The 24720-nt window shown below is 43.4% G+C and overlaps 1 protein-coding gene across 4 annotated transcripts in view; it reads left to right on the plus strand.

Moving 5' to 3' along the window:
• pfkfb1 (6-phosphofructo-2-kinase/fructose-2,6-biphosphatase 1) overlaps positions 1 to 24720 on the plus strand; it is a 32945-nt gene that overhangs the window by 6942 nt on the left and 1283 nt on the right. Inside the window, exons 1-13 of one of the 4 annotated variants that reach the window (XM_002939596.5) lie at positions 5701 to 5972; positions 9107 to 9232; positions 10124 to 10220; positions 12347 to 12413; positions 13450 to 13524; positions 13636 to 13692; positions 14659 to 14780; positions 21609 to 21816; positions 22791 to 22937; positions 23342 to 23446; positions 23615 to 23744; positions 23829 to 23891; positions 24534 to 24598. In XM_002939596.5, the coding sequence (XP_002939642.2) occupies positions 5801 to 5972; positions 9107 to 9232; positions 10124 to 10220; positions 12347 to 12413; positions 13450 to 13524; positions 13636 to 13692; positions 14659 to 14780; positions 21609 to 21816; positions 22791 to 22937; positions 23342 to 23446; positions 23615 to 23744; positions 23829 to 23891; positions 24534 to 24598 (1434 nt within the window). In that variant the 5' untranslated portion in view covers positions 5701 to 5800. Of the gene's footprint in view, positions 1 to 5694; positions 5973 to 9106; positions 9233 to 10123; positions 10221 to 12346; positions 12414 to 13449; positions 13525 to 13635; positions 13693 to 14658; positions 14781 to 21608; positions 21817 to 22790; positions 22938 to 23341; positions 23447 to 23614; positions 23892 to 24533; positions 24599 to 24720 lie in introns of those variants that run through there. The other 3 variants (XM_004919631.4, XM_012954228.3, XM_018096676.2) reach the window with 3 other exon arrangements.

Genomic DNA, 24720 nt, shown 5'->3' on the forward strand with positions numbered 1-24720 from the left:
TCAGAAGATCTGAAGCCAAACAGGAAGAAAAAACACTGAGCTGTGTAAAGAAAGTTCCCATAATGCCTCACTCCTGCACAGACACCCAGACCAAGTGAACATGCTCATATAGTAGGACCATGAGTCAGCTCCCTGCTGATTGGCTCAGATCCACATTCCTAAGGGGGGGAGTGAGTGCAGAGAACAGAAAGCTGCGTGTCTGTGGCACAGGAATTACAGACACAACTAATCTTTTTTTCAGAGAAGTCAGTGCAGCGTTTCTGTAAGTGCTTATGGCTGTATTTACATAGACCTTTCTGATAAAGCTTACTTAGTTTTCACCTTTCTTTCTCCTTTAACTTTCTGTGCGGTACTGTATCAAATGCTTTAGCAAGGTCCACTGCCATTCCAACATCAACGTTCCTGCTCATCTCTTCATAAAAGGCGACTAAATTAGTCTGGCAAGATCTGTTATACATAATACCGTGCTTGCACAAACTTATAGTATTGTGATTTTCAATGTATTCAAGTACCCTATCCTTTAAAAGCTTTTCTACCACTGATGTTAGCCTATAGTTTTCAGGCTGAGAACGGGATCCATTTTTGAATAACGACACCAGATTAGCAATTCGCCAGTCTCTCGGCACCATGCCAGACCTCAGTGAATCCTGAAACATTAAGTGAAGAGGTTTGGCATAACGCTAATTAATACCCTGGGATGAATATCATCCGGCCCTGGACCTTAGTTTACCTTTACATGTTCAAGTTGCTTTTGAATACCCTCGTGAGTGACTGATGTGTCAGTAGTTATATTACTAGAACTGGGATTAGCTGGCTCCTCAGATGTATAGACGGATGAAAAATAAGAGTTCAAAATTTCTGCTTTTTCCCCGTTCTCATCAACCAACGTACCCCCCCGTGATAATAAGGTTCCCACCCCTTCTTGCTTCATTTTTTTTACTATTTACATATTTAAAAAATAATTTTGGAATCCTTTTACTCCTAGCTGCAATATCCCTTTCCATCTCTATTTTAGCTTGCCTGATAGCTTTTTTGCATGCTTTATTTGCTTCCTTGTACCTGATGAAAGTTTCTGCTGTCCCAGCTAACTTGTATGCTTTAAAAGCACGTTTTTTCTTACCAACTTCAACACTAACACTTTTATTCAGCCATAAAGGTTTTGCTCTGCGATGCCTTTCCTTGCTTACAAGGGGAATATACTGATCTGTATACTTGCAAAGCAATGTTTTAAAATTATTCTATTTTCCTACTGTGTTTAACCCTGTGAAAACCCTTTCCCAGTTGATAGATTGCAAAGATGCCCTTATACTGGCAAAGTCTGCACGTCTAAAATTTTCTGTTTTAGTTACTCCCTTATAGAGCTGTCTCTGCAGCATTATCTCAAAGGAGACCATGTTGTGATCACTGTTCCCCAAATGCTCACCAACACAAATGTTAGAGATGAGTTCAGTATTATTAGATATCACCAAGTCCAAAACAGAATCATTCCTAGTAGGTTCCTGAACCGCCTGAAATAAAAAGTTGTCATTTAGAATATTTACAAACCTACTAGCTTTTTCTGACTTAGCCGCCCCATTACTCCTGTCAATGTACAGATAATTAAAGTCCCCCATAATCAGTGCTGGATTTCTAATGGAGGTGCCCCGAGGCTGCCCCATTCTTCGCCCCCCTTCTGCACATGCGCGAACAGCGAACACCTGAAACCCCCCCCCCCCCGCGCCGAGTGCGTATGCGCATTCCCGAACAGTAAAAGTCCCGTACGGAGTAGTGGGGAGAGGTCCCCATTGTCCGTATGCGCCCAATTGCGCTGTGGCTGGGCGGCATGCCGCCCCCAAGTTTGTGCCGCCCTAGGCCCGGGCCTTTGTGGCCTTGCCACAAATCCAGGCCTGCCCATAATAACAACTTGACTCAGTTGTGAAGCCTCCTCCATTTGCAATAGTAGCTTGGCCTCATCCTCCTCACTTATACGGGGTGGTTTATAGCATACACCAATGATGATAATATTCTTTGTAAACTTTAGCCCTGCTAAAATCTCTACCCAATGGGATTCCACACTGTCCCTGGTAATTTCTTTAGCACATGACTTTAAATCTGACTTTAAAAACAGGTATTTCAAATAACCTTCTCCAGAACTGGTGAACTGAAATGTATATAGTTTATGTTAACCTTATTAGAAGCTTCACACCATATTTGTTTGTTTGATTTACTTACCAATTGGACCCTCCACCACATTATATTTACAGTAATTTGGCACACCTAAGCGTGAAATAGCCAATTACCTACTATCTATTTATCTGCATGCTCTCAACAAGTTTATTAATGCAATTGTTATAAATAGATTACCAAATATTTACGTATAAAACTATGCTTTGTATTGATACCACATACACAAAAACCCTTGTCACGCTGATTTTTCTTCTCTTGTAAAAGAGACACCTTGCATATGTGGAACCCGAATCTTACATAAAAATAAATAAAAACAATTTAAAAAAAATAAATCTGACTTTAAATAAAGACAAACCCCTCCACACTTTTAATCCCTCTGTCCATCCTAAAGAGGGTGTAACCATTTAAATTCACAGCCCAGTCACATGTTTCATCCCAGATTCATCCCAGATTTTGTCAAATTGTTTTGGAAATCACCTAGAAAGGTATACCAGCTTTTGTTTAGGGAGAGTTTTATTGAACAATTGCCTCCAGAATGCCAGAGAGAATTTAGAATAAAGAATTTAGAGAATAGTTTGAGAAGTTTTCTTTAGCATAATATAACAGCTGCTAGTAGCATAGTTTCTCATGGTTTCTCATATTGAGGTTACCTGTTATACCCAATAGGCAAAAGCTTGGTGACAGTATGTTTGGGAATGCGAGTGTATGCTCAATATATGCCAGTATTTCATGCCAGAAGGTACATATGACTGAACACATTACCAAAAGGGAGCCAACATCATTTTGGCATTTTGGAAATTGGTCAAAGGCCCCCTGATATATTTTGGGCAGTTTCTGAGGGGTCAAATAGACTTGATGGAAAAACTTAATCTGGATGTACCTGTCCCTGGCTGATATAGTTTGTTGGGGCACCAAGTCAAATGCCTCTTGATCTTTTAGAGAGTATTGGATTGCAGATTTATCAAAATGGTGTATAAATATGTTAATGCCTTGGTTAGGACTTGTCTATGGAGGTACAGTTATGAAGTTGTATTGGTTATGGAAAGTGGGCCTTAAAAGCATGTCTTAATTGAAAGTAGCAGAAAAGCATCTTTAAGGGTAACTGAAACTCTTGCCTAAGGGTGTTAAATTGCTTGCACTCCCCAGCGTCAGCCAGCATTTTAACCCCCGCCATTGCTAATTTTCAGGAAGTGAGGCAAACTGGGCTCCTGCCTGGTCCATTTTAAAAGCTTTCTGAAAAAATTCCACAACCATTTTCATTGGGAAAAGATCATAATTGTAACGTGTATGCCCCCCCCCACTGTTAGTACAGCACTAAAATCCAAAGTGGGCACTAAGATCAATATGCAGAACAACATCTCATTGGAGACAGAGGTATAGGGAAGGGGTTATGCGGGGTAATAGGAGTAAGTATAGGGAAGGGTGATGTGGAGCAATAGTGGAATGTAAAGAGAGGGTTGATGTGGGGGGAGTTTAAGAGTGGGTTATTGTTTTAGATTGGGATTATTGGAGCAGTAGGAGCAGTTATAGGCAGAGTTATATGGATCATTCAGAAGAATTTTATTAAGAGGGTATATGAAGAAACCGGAGTAGGTATATGGAGGGGTTAGGTGGAGCTATAGAAGTAGGTATAAGGAGGGGCTTTGTGGGGCAAAAGGAGTAGGTATAGGAAGGTGTTTATCTATCTGAAGGCTTTATATGAAATGACAGGAGGGGTGTTGCCAGTGGTTTTATTCACCTGGCTCTGAGAAAGTGGGAGCAAGCTTATTACACTGTGCTTATTCACTACCCTATATGCCCAAACATATCCCAGTCCACCTCAAACTCCACCCATGATTCTCCAGAAAGCCATGCCCATTTTGGAGGCCATGTATCAGTAGTATTGGCAGGTTTGCATTAGTCTACCCACTTGGCCCAGGCCCTGAAGTTACTCCAAGCTGTCCCTTTGAAAGAATCCCTGTACAGACATTGGGAATGTTACACAGCTCCATTGGTGCATTGTAGTTGTTTATCTAAGTCTCTTGTGCAACAAATGTGCCAAAAACTGCTGAGACACTGGGAACAGGTTGTGACAGGAATGTGAAGGTTTGGTAACCTGCGGCGTAGGTTTGGGTCAGTGGGTGCTGCTCCATGTTTGCTCGCCCTAGTGATAGGAAACCTGTACTGACCTCTAGTCTACTCCATGACCTGATTAATCTCAATGTGCTCCTTGAATAACATGGAGAATAATATTAGGTTATTAAAAGTCAGTGTTACATGCAGCCATATAAAGGCGTGTTGCTGCTTGTTAATATGTCATAGAATTCCAAAGTGACATTTTATATACTTATATTTGATAGTGTCTTGTGATACAGATGAATTGGTGAGTCATGTGACACTGATGACATCACTAAGCACCCTTCATACTGATGTATTTTTGAGTTTATTTACAGTTCTTGAGTATTTTGGAAGCATCCCCCAAAAAAGTGTTGCTTGTCTGAGCGAATGTTATTGATCAGCACCACACTAACACCATAATGAATTCTGCCAACCAATCATTAGGCAGGATGATGGAAGAAAGCATTAGGCAGACCAGGCGGTGCACTTTTACTTCCATGCTGTTAACCCTGTACTGTTTCCAGAGCTCTCAACTGAACCCCAGGTTTGTAGGGCCTAACAGAGAATCAACAGCAGTCACTGTGAAATTAGAATTGATTTTGGGAGGGTGATGTAAGATAAGCATATCAATCCAACATTAGTCAGAAATGGATAAAGGTGGCCACACACGTGGCGATCTGGTCGCACGAAACATTGTTAGATCCGCCACACACCGTTCAGGGCCGAAACAGCAGATAAGGAGGTAGAAACAATAGGATTTCTACCTCCTTCTGCCGATTCAGCCCTGACGGCAGATTTTGGTCAGGCACCTTCTATGGCGCCCGATCAAAATTTTCAAACTGGTCCGATCGGCGAGTCGGCCGATATCAGCAGCTTCCTGTCAACTCGCCGACATGCCATACACGCACCAAATATCGTACGAAACGAGGTTTCGTACAATATTATCGGTGCGTGTATGGCCAGCTTTAGTGTGGAATCTTTTGTAAAGGAAAAGAAAGGGTCCTTACTGTACCATAGTGTGTGTATAGCAAGGCAAGATGAGGAAGTGTGACTAGCAAGGCATGGTGCTGTTGGCAGGGGGCTGCATCTCTATGTGTGTATGTATCTATGTGTATGGTAACGTAAGAAGTATTGAGAAGATTGATATCAGGAGCTTTAAGACTATAGTGATGTGTTCTTGCTGAACTATAACTTTCAACAAAGTCAAATATTTGGAGGCCACCCAGTTCTGCAGAGCTTGCAATCTATTGAGCCCTTGCTGCTAAGGTCCTGTATCCTGCTGCAGGCTAGAACTGAGCGGAGTTGTTTGCTTTGCTGCCTCACTGTCAGGCTTTAGATCCCTCCCATTCTGGCTCCTTTCCTAGTTCAGGAGGGAGGGAGGAAAGGGGAACTGTGCCTAATCTCACACAAGTCAGGAGCATCTGGACCCCCGCCTGCCCCTTTCTAACTCACGAGCTTATCCACACACAGGCCACGGCTGGGTCAGGTGACAGGCAGGGCAAAAGAAAATAAAAAGTGCCACAGGTCAGCCCTGGCCATGCAGAGTGAGGTTGCAGCTTATGCCAACCCCCAGCAGGCAGCCGGCGAAGCACAAGTGCCCAGGACACCCCAGCAGCACATGGCTGAGATACTGCGAGAGCTAAAACAGACTCGGCTGCAGAAAATATGGATCCCCCATCAGTGCGAAAGGCTCCAGCAAAGGAGAGGATGTGAGTGCCTGTGGGAATACTCATGCTATTACTAGTCTTACTCTTGTTACTACCCTTATATTAGCCTTGTTTAGCTTTGCCTGCTTCTGGGGAGTTTTTCCATACATGCAGCATTGCTGAACTAGAAACCTATGTATCGATATAGTGAGGGGGTTTGTAAAACATTGTGCTTCAGCTTTAAGAAACCTGCATGCTTCTTGTTGCTGACAGAAGAATACTGGGAGTTGCAGTTCAAGGAAAATGGCAGTGGATGGGTCGGATCCACAGGCTACACTGAGGCTACACTACACGGGCAAAGGAAGTCATGGAAAAGCTCTAACTAGTGTTTTTTTAACCCTTTGCCTGCAATGAAATTGCAGTGTTAGAGCATTGTATGTGTAGAATGTTTATATCTTAGCAGATTTGCATAAGTAAAGTGGAAGTTGCCATGTTGTTTGCCTCTCCTTAAGGCATTTTCCATAGACTAGTGGTTTTCATACTGTAAGGTTTGTCGCCTTGGGTGGCTTAAAACATTGGTAGGGGCAAAGCCGGGCCAAGTAGTACTTGAGCCCAAGGCACGGTGCTCTCCACTCACAGCACTTCCCTCCTTTTGCAAACCCCTGTGACTCCCCTGCACCAACCATTCACTTACTCTCTCTGTTCTACCCTAGGCAGCTGTCTCTGCTGCCTACCCCTAATTCTGGGGGGCTCATCTCAGTTAGGATGATTGGGGGGAAAGGTCATTTACTCTTCTAAAAACACCTGAAACCAAAGTTCGAGGGTGTGTTGGGATTTGGATTGAATATGTATTTGTATATGTACTGTATTTGTACTCCTTACATAAGCTAAGCGGCCCCCTCCCCAAAGGGTGGGCCTACAATGGTGGCCTGGTGAAAGATTGAACCTTTAAGAGGAGCACTGGACAAATGTTGGACCTTTAAGGTCCATGCATTTGTATATGTATCTGTCCTCCATACATGAGGTAAAGGGCCCCCTGACCAAAGGGTGGACCTTCAAGAGGGTCCCTGGCTAAAGATTGGACTTTTAAGGGGGCCCTGGCCAAAGTTTGGACCATAATATGGGTTGTGGACTGAAAAAGACAACCTCTGCCCTAGACAGTGATGGAGCAGTACTTACAGTACAGACAATGGTGTTGCTATTGTTATCTCTGGAGAATGTCATTGCTGAGGGAAGCAACAGCTATTATACACACACACACATATATACACACATATACTGTATATACCAGCTACTTTATGTACACACAGCAGCACTCTGATTATTCTTTATATAGCAACACCATGGGTTTAACTATTTACAACAGGCAATAAAATTCACTCATTTCCATGGCTTGGAGCAGAAAATCTGTATTTTAGGGGCTCAATTAGGCTTAAATTCTGGTTTTTATATGTGCACCCACACAGTGTACCCATGTGAGCATGCCAGTCTCTAAAATGGCACTGCACAGGGGGAACAGTCACTGTTTCAGTGATGTTAATCTAGCAGCACAGACTGATCCAGTCAGCATGACAGCATGAAATTGATGGCTTTATCAGTCATGGCTATGCTTCTAATGATGCTCTGTGTCTGGCCAGCCTTTAGCACCCTTCTAAAAGCCACACACCACCTCTCTTTACTCTGATGCACACAACATGGCTGCACTCTCTTTCTCTCAGGCTTCATATTTTTTGATTGTCACTGACATTTTCTGTAAGAGAAAAAAAATCATAGCCAGATGGTTTAGCAGAACGGGAGTTAAGGGCGGGCACCAATCCAAAAATCAGAACAAGCACAGGAATATAAATGGGTCTGGCTGGCGGGCCAGTGCCTGGGTGGCACAGAGTGATCCTGGCTCGGTTATCACATTATCAGCCTGTTGTATATTTATCCAGAAATGGGAAAAAAACACACAAAGGTCATTTGGCCGGAACACTTTGTCTGCAGGAAGGCCCCCAGCTTGGGGAGCCACAGAGACGCCATGATTCCTTCCCTAGAGTTCCGGAACTGCAAGAAGCATTAAATCGGCTACTTCCCATATGCAGAAGGGGCCACTTTATATTTAAAGGGGTTGTTCACCTTTGAATTAACTTTTAGTGTGATGTACAGAGTCATATTTTTAAACAATTTGCAATTGGTCTTCATTTTTTATTATGTGTGGTTTTTGAATTACTGTATTTCACTTTTTGTTCAGCAGCTGTCCAGTCTGGTATTTTAGCAGCTATCTGGTTTATAGGGTCCGAAATACCCTGGCAGCTAAGCAGTGATGTGAGTGAGATATTGGAATATGAATAGGAGAGAGCCCGAATAGAAAGAAAAGTAATAAACTATAACAATAACAATAAAACTGTAGCCTCACAGAACAATAGTTTGATGGCTTCTGGGTTCAGTGACCCCCATTTGAGAGCTAGAAAGAGTTGGAAGAAAAAGGCTAATAATTTAGAAACTATAACAAATAAAAATGAAGACCAATTGAAAAGTTGCTTAGAACTGGCCATTCTATAACATACTAAAAGTGAATCTGAAACTGAACTATCCCTTTAAAAGAGCACTATGTTGGCCAGTTATGGATTCAGAAACCCATAGATGCTCAGTGGGACTTTATAGATCACTCACTTACATCTCAAGGAACAGCTGCAAAATCCCAGAAAGTGTTCCACCATTTTCTGCTAATCTGGCCACTGGAGGGCACTCTTTTGTTAGAGCAAAGAGAGAGTACTTTCCTATAGGATTTGGATATTATTTGCTGTGGATTCAGGTAAATGCCAGAGGGGCTGCTGTAAGATGCCTGTAGGGGCAGTTTTGGCCTCTGTACTTGAAATGCCTATTTTAAATCCCAGTCCAGGCCTGGTATGCATCCCTGCTTATAGTAATGCTCGTGCATTGAGCCTGTAGCAGTCATGTTAAAGGGAAGGCTCCAAGTCCATGGTGCAATGTTGATTGCTGGAAGAGTAAGTAAGATGGCACCACCTACCCCCTAATGAACAGTATCAGGCTTTTGGAGAAGATGCACATCAGCCTTGGAATTCATGTTAACAACTAAAGTCACAGGGAGCCCACACACAAACACAGTTTTTGTCCTTTCCTTTAATCCAGCTATTTCTAAACTTGGATATTGTGATATATGATATATGCTTCTCTCTATTCTCTCTGTACAGCTTCCATACCTCAGTTCACCAATTCTCCTACCATGATCATCATGGTTGGACTTCCTGCTCGTGGAAAGACTTATATTTCCAAGAAACTCACCCGCTACCTCAACTGGATCGGAATCCCAACAAAAGGTTAGTGCTTTTCCCTCCCAAGTATTTACATCTTTTTAGTTAAGCTGTATGGTGCCAATGTAAAAAGTTAGCTGTGGGGATTAGCAGGACACCACAGATATTCTAGCAGAGAACTTCAGTATTGTTGATGGAACCGGATCATTCCCATCATTCACCACATGCCTGTAATGTGGATTGAAGATAAAACTTTAAAGAGCGTTAAGCTGGACCTACACAGGAAGATCTGTTTGTTTGGCAACAAGCTTACCGTCAATTAAAGGTGGCCATACACGTGGCGATCTGACGATGTTTCGTACGACCATCGGTCGCACAAAACATCGTAAGATCCGCCACACACCATTCAGGGCTGAATCGGCAGGTAAGGAGGTAGAAACAATAGGATTTCTACCTCCTTCTGCCGATTCAGCTCTGAAGGGAGAATTTTGGTCAGGCGCCTTCTATGGCGCCCGATCAAAATTTTCAAACTGGTCCGATCGGCGAGTCGTCCGATATCAGCAGCTTCCTGCGATATCGGTCGACTCGCCGACATGCCATACACGCACCGATTATCGTACGAAACGAGGTTTCGTACGATAATATCGGTGCGTGTATGGCCACCTTTAGACCGTGGGCCTATGGAGACCCATTAGAAGAGGCCCACATTAACACAAAGAAGTGCTCCTTGTCTAACAAAATTTTCTAACCTGACAAATATCTGACCAGATGTTGGGAAATATATCAGAAAGACCCCAAACAACAGCTAACTCTAATTGCTCTGCCATGGTTCGAATAAAGAAAGCAAAGATCAGATTGGTTGATATGGAGTATGGCATTAGTGCACAATTATTTCTGTACTGATTTTGATTCCTGCTTTGGCAACCAACAAAGAACTTGTTGTCTCTTGTTCGCCAGTATTTAATGTGGGCCAGTATCGGCGAGAGGTTGTGCAGACCTACAAGAACTATGAGTTTTTCCACCCAGACAACCAGGAAGCAATGAAGATACGGAAGTGAGTTTGTTTTATGTTTCCTGTCCTCTGTTGTACATTGTGTGGAAGAGCTAATGCAGTATACAGCCTGCTCATTGTAAAAGCTGGCCATACAGTTGGATCAAATGCAGGCTGTTGTGGTGACAATGCATTAGCTTCTTGTTGGTACAGGGTTTTTAAACCTGATTGACTGATCAATATCTGGCCAGGTTACTTCCATTCTTATCTGGGATATGGTGACCTATACGGTTGCCACCCAGCTAATATTTGACCGGCCTAGCTGGCAACTTACCAGGGCTGGTGCTGTTATTACAAATTTACCGGCAAAATAGCTTCCAGTAGATTTGTAAGGGTGACAACCTTACCTATAATCCATCCCTTCCCTGACTCTACGCCGCAGTAACCCACACATTTCTCCACCCCATCCACACCATTTCCCTGCCCAGCCTGCCCATTTCCATGCCCCCAAGTGATATCACTGCCTGCCCCCCAACCTAAAGGCTGGTAATAAAAAAATAAAAAGGTGACCAGTGAGTAGGAGCATGTAATAATTGAATCTGATCTTTGGTCCTGGGTCAAGCAAGATGAGCAAATATTAGGGATGCACCAAATCCAGGATTCGGTTTGGGATTCGGCCAAGTTTTGGCCTTTTCAGGTGGATTCAGTGTATCTCTACCAAATATGATGGCTTGCACTACTATGCAGTTTAGGGGCAGTAGTTGTGGGTTGCTTTTGGGGGAGGAGGCAGTGATGCAGCTATGGAGGGTTAATTCTCCCACATATTACTGACCACAGGCTGCAGAAGTCTATTGGTAAACTTTAGAATTGATTCTTTGTTTTAATGGAACATTAACACCAAAAAATTAAGATGTTTAAGGGATCTGGCACACGGGGAGATTAGTCGCCCGCGGCAAAACTCCCTGTTCGCGGGCGACTAATCTCCCCGAGTTGCCTTCCCCTGCCATCCCACCGGCGAACATGTAAGTCGCCGGCGGGATGGCACACGCGGCGGCGCGATTTCGCGCAAATTGCCGAAAAAGACTCGCAAGTCTTTTTCGGCGATTTCCCGAAATCGCCCCCACGCGTCTGCCATCCCACCGGCGACTTACATGTTGTATATTATATTGTTTTCAGGGCCACTCCTGCTATGGCATCCCCAGAATCGCCATTGAATATACTGTTACCCTGCACTGGGCACTGGTAAAAACTGTGTGTTTGCTTAGGAAAGACTTCTATAGTATATATACATTAGTAGCCATGGGGGGCAGCCATTAAGCTGGAAAAAAGGAGAAAAGGCACATTGTGCATAGCAGATAACAGATAAACTCTATAGAATACAATGGTAATCTACACAGTTTATGTGTTAATTGCTATGTAACCTGTGCCTTTTCTCCTTTTTTAAATTTGAATACCTACTCCATGGCAGTTTTGTTTATATAAACTATAGTAGTGTCTCTAAAGCAAATACAAAGCTTTTACCAGCGCAGAGCTTTAATAAATAATATATACATTATATAATCATTACTTTGGTTAACTTTATTTTGGTGTTACTGTTTCTTTAAGCATTTGTATGCTTCTCAAAACAAGCATGGCTGCTCACATATGCAGATATATTAGATTCCCTTTTTTAGAGTAACCTATTACAGCTGAACATTTGTAGACAAATAAAAACTGAGCATTTATAGACAAAGTGTGTATGTCCCTTTAATAAATCCTTATTTTTCTATATGTCTGATTTGTATTTTCTTATTCATGTCTTTGTGCAACATTTACTTCAGTACAATAACGCCTAGCTACCAATCAGGTCTTTTGATTATTCCATTTATGCTAGACTGAGCCAATCCAGTTTGTTCATTGCACTGAAAATCATTTGCAGTAACTATGCATGCACTATCTAGATCTAGGTGATTCTAAATGGAGGGGGGGGCAGCACTTTATCTACCACTAAAATCAAGTGTAAGGCATCAATTTCTGTGCTGAAATCATAGCAGTCTTTGCGTAGCCGTGGACACAGTGGAGGGAGGGCAGATCTAAAGTGTATCTGTGGCATGGAAAAATCAATGGGCTTAAAGATTAATCTGCAGCCTGGGGAGGGATGGAATATCCATATCTTCATTAAACCATGACTGTGCCCTTTTCCTTTGCAGACAGTGCGCGCTCAGTGCCCTGAGGGACGTTGATAAATATCTAACACAAGAAGAGGGCCAGGTGGCGGTAAGGGCCTGGTAGGGTCTGTGTGGGCAACCACGTTCATTTTCATGGCAAAATATGGGACTTTTCTAACTTACTAGTAAACATTGTTCCTTTGTTTATATGTCTCTTTTTAAGCTAGGTCTTATAATATTGATAATTGGTTGTTTGGTTGTCAGTAAATGATAGGGTGCCTCCTGTGGGTTGAAGGGTTATTTGCTGCCATAGATACTCTTACAGCAAAGGGTTAATGGCTGCTAAAGTAATATTTCCATGTATATGTATATGTTTTTAAGAGTAACGGAAGGCTGGAATAAAGTTGGACCTCAAAGTGGTGCTTGAACTGAGCAGAGCCGTAAACTTGTGTCTCTGCTCATAGTAAAGGGATGTGATAACTGTCCCTGTGGACAGGTCTGGACTGATATTTAAAATAGACCCTGACATTCCAAGTATACAGAGGCCCAAACAACTCCCCACTAGCCCAATAAATAGTGACTGTCTGTGGCATCTTACAGCAGCACCTCTGGCATTAGCCTAAATCCACATCAGTCCGGGCCTGTCCATGGACTACCTGCAATGTGGTCACTTTTTCGGTAAAAAAATTATTATCTGGAATTTGCCCTGACTTCCTCTGAGAAAAAAATATTTTTTTTGTAACCTGGTTCATCCACCTTCAGGAGTGATGTCACTTTCAGTCACAGTGATGTCGACACAATTCCCTGGTCAGTATTAAGTTATACCCCTGCAGGTAGAGTCGGCTAGCAGGTCTGGGGGGGGGGCAAAGCAGTATGCGGGTTCAGGGTTGCGGATCAGTGCAGACTTGTGCCCAACTCAAAATACCATTACCCTAAAAAGCATTTCCTTGCGCGTCATGAAGATAGCAAGTTCCCAATAAATATAACCAAAGCCATTTCTGTAAACTGTGTGCACAGGTGGTTTTATACTACAATACCCAACATCCCTTGCTTGCTGAGGGTTGTAACTCAACAGTATGTACAGGACCAAGCTTCCATACTCCTGGACTAGATGGCCATATTCTGACTTATGCTTGTTGCTGTAGGTGTTTGATGCCACAAATACCACAAGGGAGCGACGGTCCCTGATCCTGCAGTTTGCCAAGGAGCGTGTCTTCAAGGTACAGCCTGTTGGTCTTGGGCAGTTCTAGGGTAGCTATGTTTGGTAGGTTCTGCATGTGATCGCTGCTCATGCACCCAATGACCCACTGTTTATTTTTTTTCCCCTAAAGGCATTTTTTATTGAATCGATTTGTGATGACCCTGATATAATCGCTGAAAATATCATGGTAAGCATGGGGGGGGGGTGGAATCTAGGTAAATAAATCTGTGCATAGAGGTAGGGGTGGTCCTCTCAGCTGCTGGCTAAGGATGATGGGGGCTGTTTGCCATGTTGGCTATGGCTCACTGGCCGAGGAAGAGCAAACACAATTCCACTGCCTTAAAGGGAAACGATTCCCCTTCCTTTTTGACATGAGCTTGGGTTGGGTTTTCATAAAATAAAAAGGTGCATTAATAATGTCTGACTCGCCAAATATATATATAATTTACACGGACATACCTGATTCCGCAAATTTAGAGAAAACCATGATAGTCTGCCTCTGACACATAGAGACCATTTCCCCACCCCCCTTAGGCTTGTAGAGTCATTCAGCCCATCCTTTACCTTGTTCCATTTGGAAGTGATGAATTATGGAACTTAAAGCCCCTCAGCTTTCCAGTGTATTTGTGCACCACCCATTATGGAGAGCAGAGGGGGCTTCAAAGTCCCAGAATCCATCACTTCACAAAGGAATAAGGTGAGGGGTGGGTTGATTGACTGCATAAGTGAGGATGTTTCTGGAAGTGTTTATGTACCTTTTTAAAATAGGCCCAACTGCATGAGCATATGTCAAAAAGAGAGGATTTTTTTCCCTTAAATAAACTGCAACAGTTGTATTGTTGGAAAATGGGGGATGTTGATGCTTACAAGCGCCGGAGGACCATAAGTTTGAGTTAAACCAAGATCAACAGGGCACTTTGTAAGGATGTACTCACCACATGTTTTATGTCTGAATTCTGACCATTTTGCAAATCTGTACTATAAAACCAGAATAGCCATTTTGTATCTGTAAGACCCCTCTTTGTTATAAATTAATGTAAAGTGCTGCATAAATTGTTGGTGCTATATGATGATAAGGAGGATATTCTGTACTGTGACACATACTACAGACACAAGTCTGTGTCTAATATCCTCCTGTTTTTCTTTGTTCAAGGAAGTGAAGCTCTCCAGCCCAGATTACAAGGACTGTGACAGAGAGAAAGTGGTGGAAGATTTCCTAAAGAGAATTGAATGCTATAATATGTATTATCAGCCCCTGCATGACGACTTGGATAGGTAAAAGACAATCTTCAACGGTGGATGGGGGTGCAATAAATAACACAAATATATAAAACGCAAATAGTTGAATACATAATGCTGGTGTAGAAGCTTTTATACATATATACTATTACTTGGGGGCAGAGTGACTAGCACTTCTGCCTTGCAGCGCTGAGGTCCTGAGCTCAATCCCAGCCAGGTCACTATTTTCTAGGAGTTTGTATGTGTCTGCATGGGTTTCCTATAGTCTCCTCCAACACACAGAAATCATACAGGCAGGTTAACTGGCTTCTGACTAAATTGACCACAGTGTGTGTGAATATGGTAGGGTCCTTGCACATCTCTCTTCCTGCAATTGCCAGACATGTATGATTCTAGCCTGCTGAACAGGAAGTGAGTAATGCATAATGATTTCCCTGAGCATTCCAGTAATACAACAGCAGTATATGTCCTTGAAACCCAGGTGGCTTCTCAGGGAATATCTGTGTTGCTTTTTCTTTCATAGAGTTTCTGGTTCTGGAGAAAGAATAGAACATCTAGAGTGGAACATTCCCTGGTTTTCTAGTGTAAGTTTGTGTTACTCCCTCAGTAAGGTGAGGTGTCTACAAATTAAGAATGGAAGGATAATAGCACCCTTGTGCCCTTTAAGTGATGCAGGAAATCAATGTTTGTCTCTATTGAGTCACAGCCAGGTCTGGATTGGCAATCTGTGGCTTTTGGCAAATGCCAGGGTTGTTGATGGAAGATGCTATAGACAGTCATTATTTATTGGGCTGGTGGGGGGCTGTTTGGGTCTCTGTATATTTGAAATGCCAGGGCCTATGTGGCTGATGAAGAGGGACCTAGTGACCCTGTAACACAACCATGTGGCTGATGAGGAGGGCCCTAGTGACCCTGTAACACAACCATGTGGCTGATGAGGAGCACCCTAGTGACCCTGTAACACAACCATGTCCATGTTATTGCTAAGGAGCACCCTAGTCACCCATCCTGCTGGAACATGTTAATAGACAGCAGGGGCATGAAAAGGGTAAAAAGGGGTGTGGGGAGCGTAACTGAAGGTAGTTAGGGCATAGCACAGGTGTGGCCAGAAATCACCTTGGATCTGTTGCCTTGGAAGTTGACTTCTCCGCTGGTTTATTGCAAAGATTTCAATATGAAAATTGGGGACAATTTAAGCCATACCCCCAGTTCACCTGAAATCCTACCTTCTTTGTTGTAACCCTTTTAACCAGACTATAAATAGGGGAAGGTATTTAGTGAGCATTATATGTAAAAGCTTTTAGGGTACTTTCACATTCTGGCGCTAATGGACCTTTAAGTGATGGGTGGAACTTTTAGAGCAGGAATTCTCTCCCAGAATACACTTCTCTTAAAATCCTTTGAACAACTTGTACATTAATGGCCTCTTGGGGAGCAGCCTGTGTTCTATAGACCACATTGCATCAGCGTACATTGATATTACAGTAGGCAAAACTAATGGAATCCTGCTAGCTCTGGCAGGACTCCCACTAAGCACACAGAGGGATGCTGTAGTTTCTTAGCTTCATGGTCAATTCTGACTAGGCTCATTGGTTGTTGTTTAGAACCTGAAAGGCTGCTAGAGCATGCTGGGAGTTGTAGTGCAGCAACAGCAGGAAGCTGCTGATATCAGTCTTTACTGACATCACCTTGCCTTTCTTTATCTAATGGCACAGTTACTGCCCCTTCTTTGACATCATTTTGCCTTATTATATATAATATAGACAACATCCAATGAGAGCAACATCCAAGGGGTTGGTGAGCAACATGTTGCTCACGAGCTACTGGTTGGGGATCACTGTTCTAACATCTTGCCTTTCGTACATACTATCCCACACTTACATGTCCTTCCTCTAACATAATCTTGCCTTCCTAAACACACTGGGTCATACTTCCCATTTCTGACATCTTGCCTTCCTATACACCCTATCCTATACTCTTATATGCCCTCTTTTACAGATCTTGCCTTCCAATACATGCAGTGCCGCAATTACTGCCTCTTCCCCTAACATATTGCCTTTTTGTATGCAGACTAACCCACAGTTTGAGATAAAAGCTCCTGACACGATCTTGCCTTACTATACACACAGTTCTTCCGGACACCATTATGCCTTACTATACACACTGTTCTTCCTGAAAGCCATCTTGCCATACTATACACATTGTTCTTCCCCTGACACCATTGTGCCTTACTATACACACACTTTTCTTCCCATGACACCATCTTGCCTTACTATAACACACTTTTCTTCCCCTGACACCATCCTGCCTTACTATACAGACTGTTACATAGTTACATAGTTACATAGGGTTGAAAAAAGACCAGTGTCCATCAAGTTCAACCCATCCAAGTAAACCCAGCACACTTAACCCACACCTACCAATCTATACACTCACATACATACACTATATATACAACCACTAATACTAACTGTAGATATTAGTATCACAATAGCCTTGGATATTCTGATTGATCAAGAACTCATCCAGGCCCCTCTTAAAGGCATTAACAGAATCTGCCATTACCACATCACTAGGAAGGGCATTCCATAACCTCACTGCCCTCACCGTGAAAAACCACCTACGCTGCTTCAAATGGAAGCTCCTTTCCTCTAATCTAAAGGGGTGACCTCTGGTGCGCTGATTGTTTTTATGGGAAAAAAGAACATCCCCCAACTGCCTATAATCCCCTCTAATGTACTTGTACAGAGTAATCATGTCCCCTCGCAAGCGCCTCTTTTCCAGAGAAAACAACCCCAACCTTGACAGTCTCACCTCATAGTTAAAATCTTCCATCCCCTTAACCAGTTTAGTTGCACGTCTCTGCACTCTCTCCAGCTCATTAATATCCTTCTTAAGGACTGGAGCCCAAAACTGCACTGCATACTCAAGGTGAGGCCTTACCAGGGACCTATAAAGGGGCAAAATTATGTTCTCATCCCTTGAGTCAATGCCCTTTTTTATACAAGACAGCACTTTATTTGCTTTAGTAGCCACAGAATGGCACTGCCTGGCATTAGACAACTTGTTATCAACAAAAACCCCTAGATCCTTCTCCATTAAGGAAACCCCCAACACACTACCATTCAGTAGATAGTTTGCGTTTATATTATTTCTACCAAAGTGCATAACTTTGCACTTATCAACATTGAACCTCATTTTCCAGTTTGCTGCCCAGTTATCTAATTTTGTCAAATCGCTCTGCAAAGCGGCAGCATCCTGCATGGAACTTATAGTTTTGCACAATTTAGTGTCATCAGCAAAAATAGAAACAGTACTGTCTATGCCCACCTCCAGGTCATTAATAAACAAGTTAAAAAGCAAAGGCCCAAGGACTGACCCCTGCGGTACTCCACTAACCACACTGGTCCAATTAGAAAATGTTCCATTTACCACCACTCTTTGTACTCTATCCTTCAGCCAGTTCTCTATCCAATTACAAATATTATGTTCTAGGCCAATATTCCTTAATTTGATCATTAACCTTCTGTGAGGTACTGTATCAAACGCTTTAGCAAAGTCCAAGTAGATGACATCAACTGCCATTCCAGCATCGAGGTTCCTGCTCACCTCCTCATAAAAGGCGACTAAATTAGTCTGGCAAGATCTGTTACGCATAAAACCATGCTGGCACAAACTAATAGTATTGTGAACTGCAATGTATTCAAGTACCCTATCCCTTATTACCCCTTCCAAAAGTTTTCCTACTACTGATGTCAGACTAACAGGCCTATAGTTTTCAGGCTGAGAACGGGATCCCTTTTTAAATAACGGCACCACATTAGCAATCCGCCAGTCTCTTGGCACCATGCCAGACCTCAATGAATCCTGAAAAATTAAGTGAAGAGGTTCTTTCCCTGACACCATCCTGCCTTACTATACACACACTTTCTTCCCCTGACACCATCTTGCCTTACTATACACACTGTTCTTCCCCTGACACTGTGTTGTTTTCCAATAAACACTATCTCACCATTACTGCCTCTTCTCCTAAAATCATGTTTTGCCCCAAATTTCTGTACTGCAGTAGAGATTATATGCTTTCCCTCTGCCTACAGCTACTCCTTTCTAGAGACCCTTTTTCGAATTCCCGTTTATAAGCAGCAGAGAAACATAGGGCTGTAGCCCTATACCCCTGTATTTTACAAGGGTCACTGGGAGTCCAGTGAGAGGGCCGGACTGTGGCTGCTCCATGCCTGGGATACATGAGCTGGGGGTGGAGCACCGTGTTCCTCCCACTCACATTTCCTCAATTCAAAACCATAACAAGCCCTTCCTTGCCTCACTCTGTGCATGGCTCTCCAAAGGGACACTCCTGCATTTCAGGCTGCAGCACTTGTAAGTTTCTTTCTCTGCTTTCTTGCACTCTAACCTGCAAACAGCAGATTGCCTCTCATTGTAACTCCTAGCATTCCTTGGTTTAAGTTACTGGCAGAGCATGCTGGGACTTGCCTTGGATTTTTCTGCTTATTTTTTGCTTTGATTTTTGTGAGTTTATTGGGCACAGTTGCAACATGTACAGTGTTCATACATTGTTACTGTGTTTGTTACTGTTTGTGCTGGGTGTTGTTTTGATTGCTGCACCACAGTAAGGGCAAATGACGCATGGAGACTTGGCTGCTGGTTAATATAAATATTAATGATTGGGGGAACAACCTTTGGTTTGTAGTACATGTGACTTGGCCCATAGTAAACAATGCAATGTATTTCAGCTACTTATCACTTGGGATTAATGAGTTTAATGTTTAAGGAGCCACCCCCTGCAGGTACCATCTGCTGAGCAGCCAGAGGGCAATTACTGTGCATGGGAAAGGGTTAAAGCCCCAGTTGTTGTTGTTGGTTGCACCCAGCCGTGTTGATGGCCTGTGTGAGATGGTATGTGAGATTGTTTTTGGGTTTTCATTTTAACAGCTCTCGTTCAAAGGGCAAGTTAAACAACAGGCTCTTGCAGCAAAAGCAAACTGCCATAATCTGTCTGCAAAAACATGCAGTTTAGCAGGGCAGGGGTCATTATACAGGCCACTTATCACCTGTTAGATCAGATTGCTTCTAAGATTAAAGGGGAACTCCACCCAAATGCTGTTTTGTATAAAAGAATTCTAAAGAACTTTTCTAATCTAAACCAAGTTGTTATAGTGTTTTAATATTCTCTGCTTCGGACCCTAACAGCAATATACTGTAGCAGACGTTTGCAGTGTGAGAGTGAAAACCAGCACAATTACAGCTAATTTACATGTACAAATAACTTTTAAAACCATTATAAATCTCTAATTAGCATATGTTAGGAAGCTGCTTTGAACTGTATTTTCTTTCATTAGGAAAACAAACTGTTGGGTGGACGTCCCCTTTAAATCAATTTTTAGCAATATCAGTGTGTGTGCCGGGGTGCCTGCCCCTGTGTGCCTGCCCCTGTGTGCCTGCCCCTGTGTGCCATTGCTCTCTATTGCACCCACATATACACCTATCCTGGTTGTTCCTTTATGAAATGTCATTCACCGTGCTAACACCGGCAGCCAACTGGACACACCTTCTCCTGTATCTACTAGCACTGCCAGCTCTGTGATTGCTCTTCAAGCAGAGGTAGGGTTAGGCTACACGTAGAAACTGTTGGGCGAGTTCCCTGCTTAGAACAGTTGAAAGCAGGTTTGGAGCATTTTGACACTATCTGTTGAGCTGTAAATCACAAACCCATTGCCATAACATGTTTTTTTTTTTTTTCTGATGATGATTACTGAGAGTGGCAGCAATATCACAGTTCTCATTATAAACCCAACAAAACTATAGGCTCACCAAGGGGACCCCAACCCCTAGAATGACCCTTTTCCTGCGCAGTGGGGTTGGTGGCTACCATGTCTGGTTGCTTGTCTTTCTCTCCCTAGCAGCGCTGGGAGCCTATATGCTGCAGATATAAAAGCAGCCAAGCCTGTGGTGCAGCTCTGCAGGGTTCTGATCTGTTTGTATATAGCTCCCTCCCTTCTTGCCCTTTGGCCTTTGCCTTTGCGGAGTGTTTTCCTGCTGGGCTATTAGCCTTCCCTTTCTGTACATTATGTCTCAGCCTCCTACAATAGCCCCAGCTGCTGTACTGGTTCATTCTGGAATGCAAAGCCTTGCACACAGTACAGCTAAATTGTGCTACATCATGGGGTGTCATGGTGTCATGTGACTCGCACAGCCTATAGTGCTGCCTGCAGCACCATCAGCTACACTGCATTGTGCAACGGCCTTCATCATCATCCTCATCACTAACAAGTGTTTATTAATCTGTGTAAATCGCAGTTGTCCAACCTGCAGTCCTGTTGTTTTAACCCAACTCCCAGAGTACTTAATGCTGTTGCAGCATGCAGGAAGTTGTAGTTCAAAGGGAGAAAAGGCAGGGCACATCTGTGCCTTTAAGGCTAGTGTCATGCATGCCAATTTCATTTGTCCCTTTTTTTTTTTTTGTGACAAACTGTTTTGTACCGAGTGCTACAGACCCCTAGGCTGGCCCAATTTACAATAGTCTTGCAGCAGGAGGCCAGGAACCGGACAGACACTGTAATGCCTTGCTGGGAATTTGCTGTACTATTAATAGAGCAGGACAGGTATGGGGAATAATCTACAGTAGCCTTACAATAGGAGGCCAGCAACAGAACAGACACTGATGGTGATATTATCTCTAACTTACAGTTAAAGCTGTATATAAGTGCTGTCATCTACAGGTCATGTGTATGAATTGCACCTTCATTGCATTGTTTACGGAGTTAGAACCAGAAGTACAGAATATAAACAGCCAAACAGATAAAGTAATTACACTTATTCTTTTTTATGCCCTGTTGCCTTCTCCAGCTCCTTGTCCTACATCAAGATCTTCAACGTTGGGAGCCGATACCTGGTGAACAGGGTTCAGGATCACATTCAGAGCCGTGCAGTGTACTACCTAATGAATATCCACGTCACTCCCCGCTCCATTTACCTTTGCCGGCATGGAGAGAGTGAGCTTAACCTTTTGGGGAGAATCGGTGGTGATTCGGGGCTGTCCACACGTGGCAAACAGGTTAGATGCCAAATTCCTTCTACTAACTGCACCTCCCCTTTGCCAATCCCCTTCTTTCTGACTGCACATTTGCTTCCCTGTGTATCCCCTACTCTCTAAACTGCACCTCCACTTTTTTGCCACTTTTCTTCTCACTGACTGCATCTTCACTTTTCTGCTGATCCCCTGCTCTCTAAAGGTGGCCATACACGGGCTGATTTCAGCTGCCTATTCGGGTGCTTCAGACCAATTCGGCAGCTTATCTGACGGTGTATGGGCACCCCCAACAGGCCTACCTGACCGATATCTGGCCTAAAAATGGGCAGATCTTGATTTTCCGTTGGATCAGGGACCTCATCAGCTCCTTGTAATTTGATCTTTTGGCCCTAGGGCCAAACTATTGAATTAGCCCGGAATTGCCCACCTTTAGGTGGGCATATCAGGAGAAGATCCGCTCGTTTGGCAACCTCACCAAATGAGCGAATCTTATTATATATGTCCACCTTTACTTCTCTGCTATTTAACTGCACCAAGGCTTCCCTGTGTATCCCCTGCTCTCTGACTGCACCTCCGCTGCCCTGCCGATCCCCTGCTCTCTGACTGCATCTCCTCTGCCCTGGCGATCCCCTGCTCTCTGACTGCAGCTCCGCTGTCCTGCCGATCCCCTGCTCTCTGACTGCACCTCCGCTGCCCTGCCAATCCCCTGCTCTCTGACTGCATCTCCTCTGCCCTGCCGATCCCCTGCTCTCTGACTGCACCTCCTCTGCCCTGGCAATCCCCTGCTCTCACTGCACATTCACTTCTTTGCGGACCCCCTGCTCTTTAACTATACCTCTACTTAAATGCAGATTCCCTGCTTGGTGTCGGCACCTCCACTTCCCTGCTGATCTTTTTTCTTAATTATTTTCCCTATGCAGTTGGCTCTCCTATCTCGGTGAATCTGCAGCATGTTGCTCAGTTTTTCTTTCCTTTGACACTTTGCTCTCTTTGAATAGTTTGCACACGCCCTGGGCAACTTTGTGAAGTCGCAGCAAATTACCGACCTTAAGGTGTGGACAAGTCACATGAAACGCACCATCCAGACGGCAGAAGCTTTAGGTGTTCCCTATGAGCAGTGGAAGGCTCTGAATGAGATCGATGCTGTAAGACTAGGCTTTTCCATCCTGCGGGCCTTTGGTTGTATCCTATCATAAGTTTCATTGGGTTGGTCCATGTTACAGAGCATGGTAGAGGATTCCTGCACTGTTGTCTCTGTGCTTTCATATGTCCCCTTAAACATTTCTTACCATGGGTCATTCCAAAGCAATGGCATTTGAGGGTACACTGTTGTACTAGTAAGGTTATGCCAGCTCAGTGAAAGAGGGAGACTTATGGTTAGTGTAGAACTGCATATATTTACGTGTTCCACGTGTGATGCAGTTTTTATGTACTAGAATGTTACCATATGTAATGAAATGCAACATCCCTTTTTTATAAAAGATAATATATATGTACATGGTGCATTGATAACGATCAGTTAATGGTTTCCTGTTTGTCTCTCCTTCAGGGGGTGTGTGAGGAAATGACATATGAGGAAATACAAGAGAGGTTCCCAGAGGAGTTTGCCCTAAGAGACCAGGACAAGTATCGGTACAGATACCCCAAAGGAGAGGTGAGTTGGTTCTACTTAGTAAGTCAGGGCAGTTTGTTGGCCAAGTGATTTGCAGCTTGGTGTGGGGAAGGAGGAGTGGGCTTATGATGCTTTATGGCAATTCAGTTGTTCTGGCAGGACCAGCAGATATGAGATGTGTTCTTATATCTGCCATTTTTTTTCCTGCAGTCCTATGAGGACCTTGTACAGAGGCTGGAACCTGTCATAATGGAGCTAGAACGGCAGGAGAACGTGCTGGTCGTCTGTCATCAAGCGGTCATGCGCTGCCTGCTGGCCTACTTCCTGGACAAGAGTGCAGGTAAGCAGACAAGGCATTGCATCATTTGCTGCAGATGGACCTGGGTTTCCTTAATTTTTATGATTTATTCTCCCCCACCTGCAGAGCAACTTCCGTACCTGAAATGTCCCCTCCACACAGTGCTGAAACTAACCCCTGTGGCATATGGTGAGTGTCTCCAGGTAACCGCACCCCCGTGCATCCAAATGGCTAGCTATGAAAGCCTGGGACAACGGCATCCCTAATGGTCCATCCCAACTAGTGCCCCATGTTACACAGCCACTTATTTGTACCAAATATGTTACCCAGAAATCCGAAGCCTCGAATGCCCTCTTTCCAAAGCAGAGCAACATCAGAACACTTCCTTCTGAAAGCATGTATTTGTACAGTTACAGGAACTGACCAGCAGGTGGTGCTGTGGTTACAAAATTCTTTATATTGGCAGTTGATAACTTAGCTTTAAAAGTGAAAAAAATTATGAATCTAAATTGCAAAAGTGCTTAGAAAAACACTCTAAACATTATTACATGTTTTTTCACGGTGTATTTATTCTTTAAAATTAGCTCTCAAGGTTGCTGGACCATATAACTAAGGGCTACTGTGTGCTGGGTGTTCAGTCACCCCTGGGGACCACAAGGTTAAAAGAGTTTCTAAATCAATTGTCCCACTAAGCAAACCTATATTGTCCTTACTACAGGGAAATAGGCCTGATGCCACCAGTGAGGCTGTTACTATAGCTCTGCCCTTTCTACTTTTATGCTTCTAGTGCTGTTGCTATAACTTTTTTTTTTTTTTCCCTTTTGCTTTCAGGTTGTAAAGTAGAATCCATCTATCTGAATATAGAGGCAGTGAACACTCACAGGGAAAAGCCATTTGTAAGTACTGATTGTTAGCGGTGAATGTCCTTTTGTTTACCTTGGTGATGGTTTTTTCTTGTTAAATTTTATCTTAGTCTGCCCCATAAATAAGGGTTCCATTAACTTTTATGAAAAGGAAT

The sequence above is a fragment of the Xenopus tropicalis genome, chromosome 8, assembly GCF_000004195.4.
Source record: "Xenopus tropicalis strain Nigerian chromosome 8, UCB_Xtro_10.0, whole genome shotgun sequence".
NCBI classification, from domain to species: Eukaryota; Metazoa; Chordata; class Amphibia; order Anura; family Pipidae; genus Xenopus; species Xenopus tropicalis.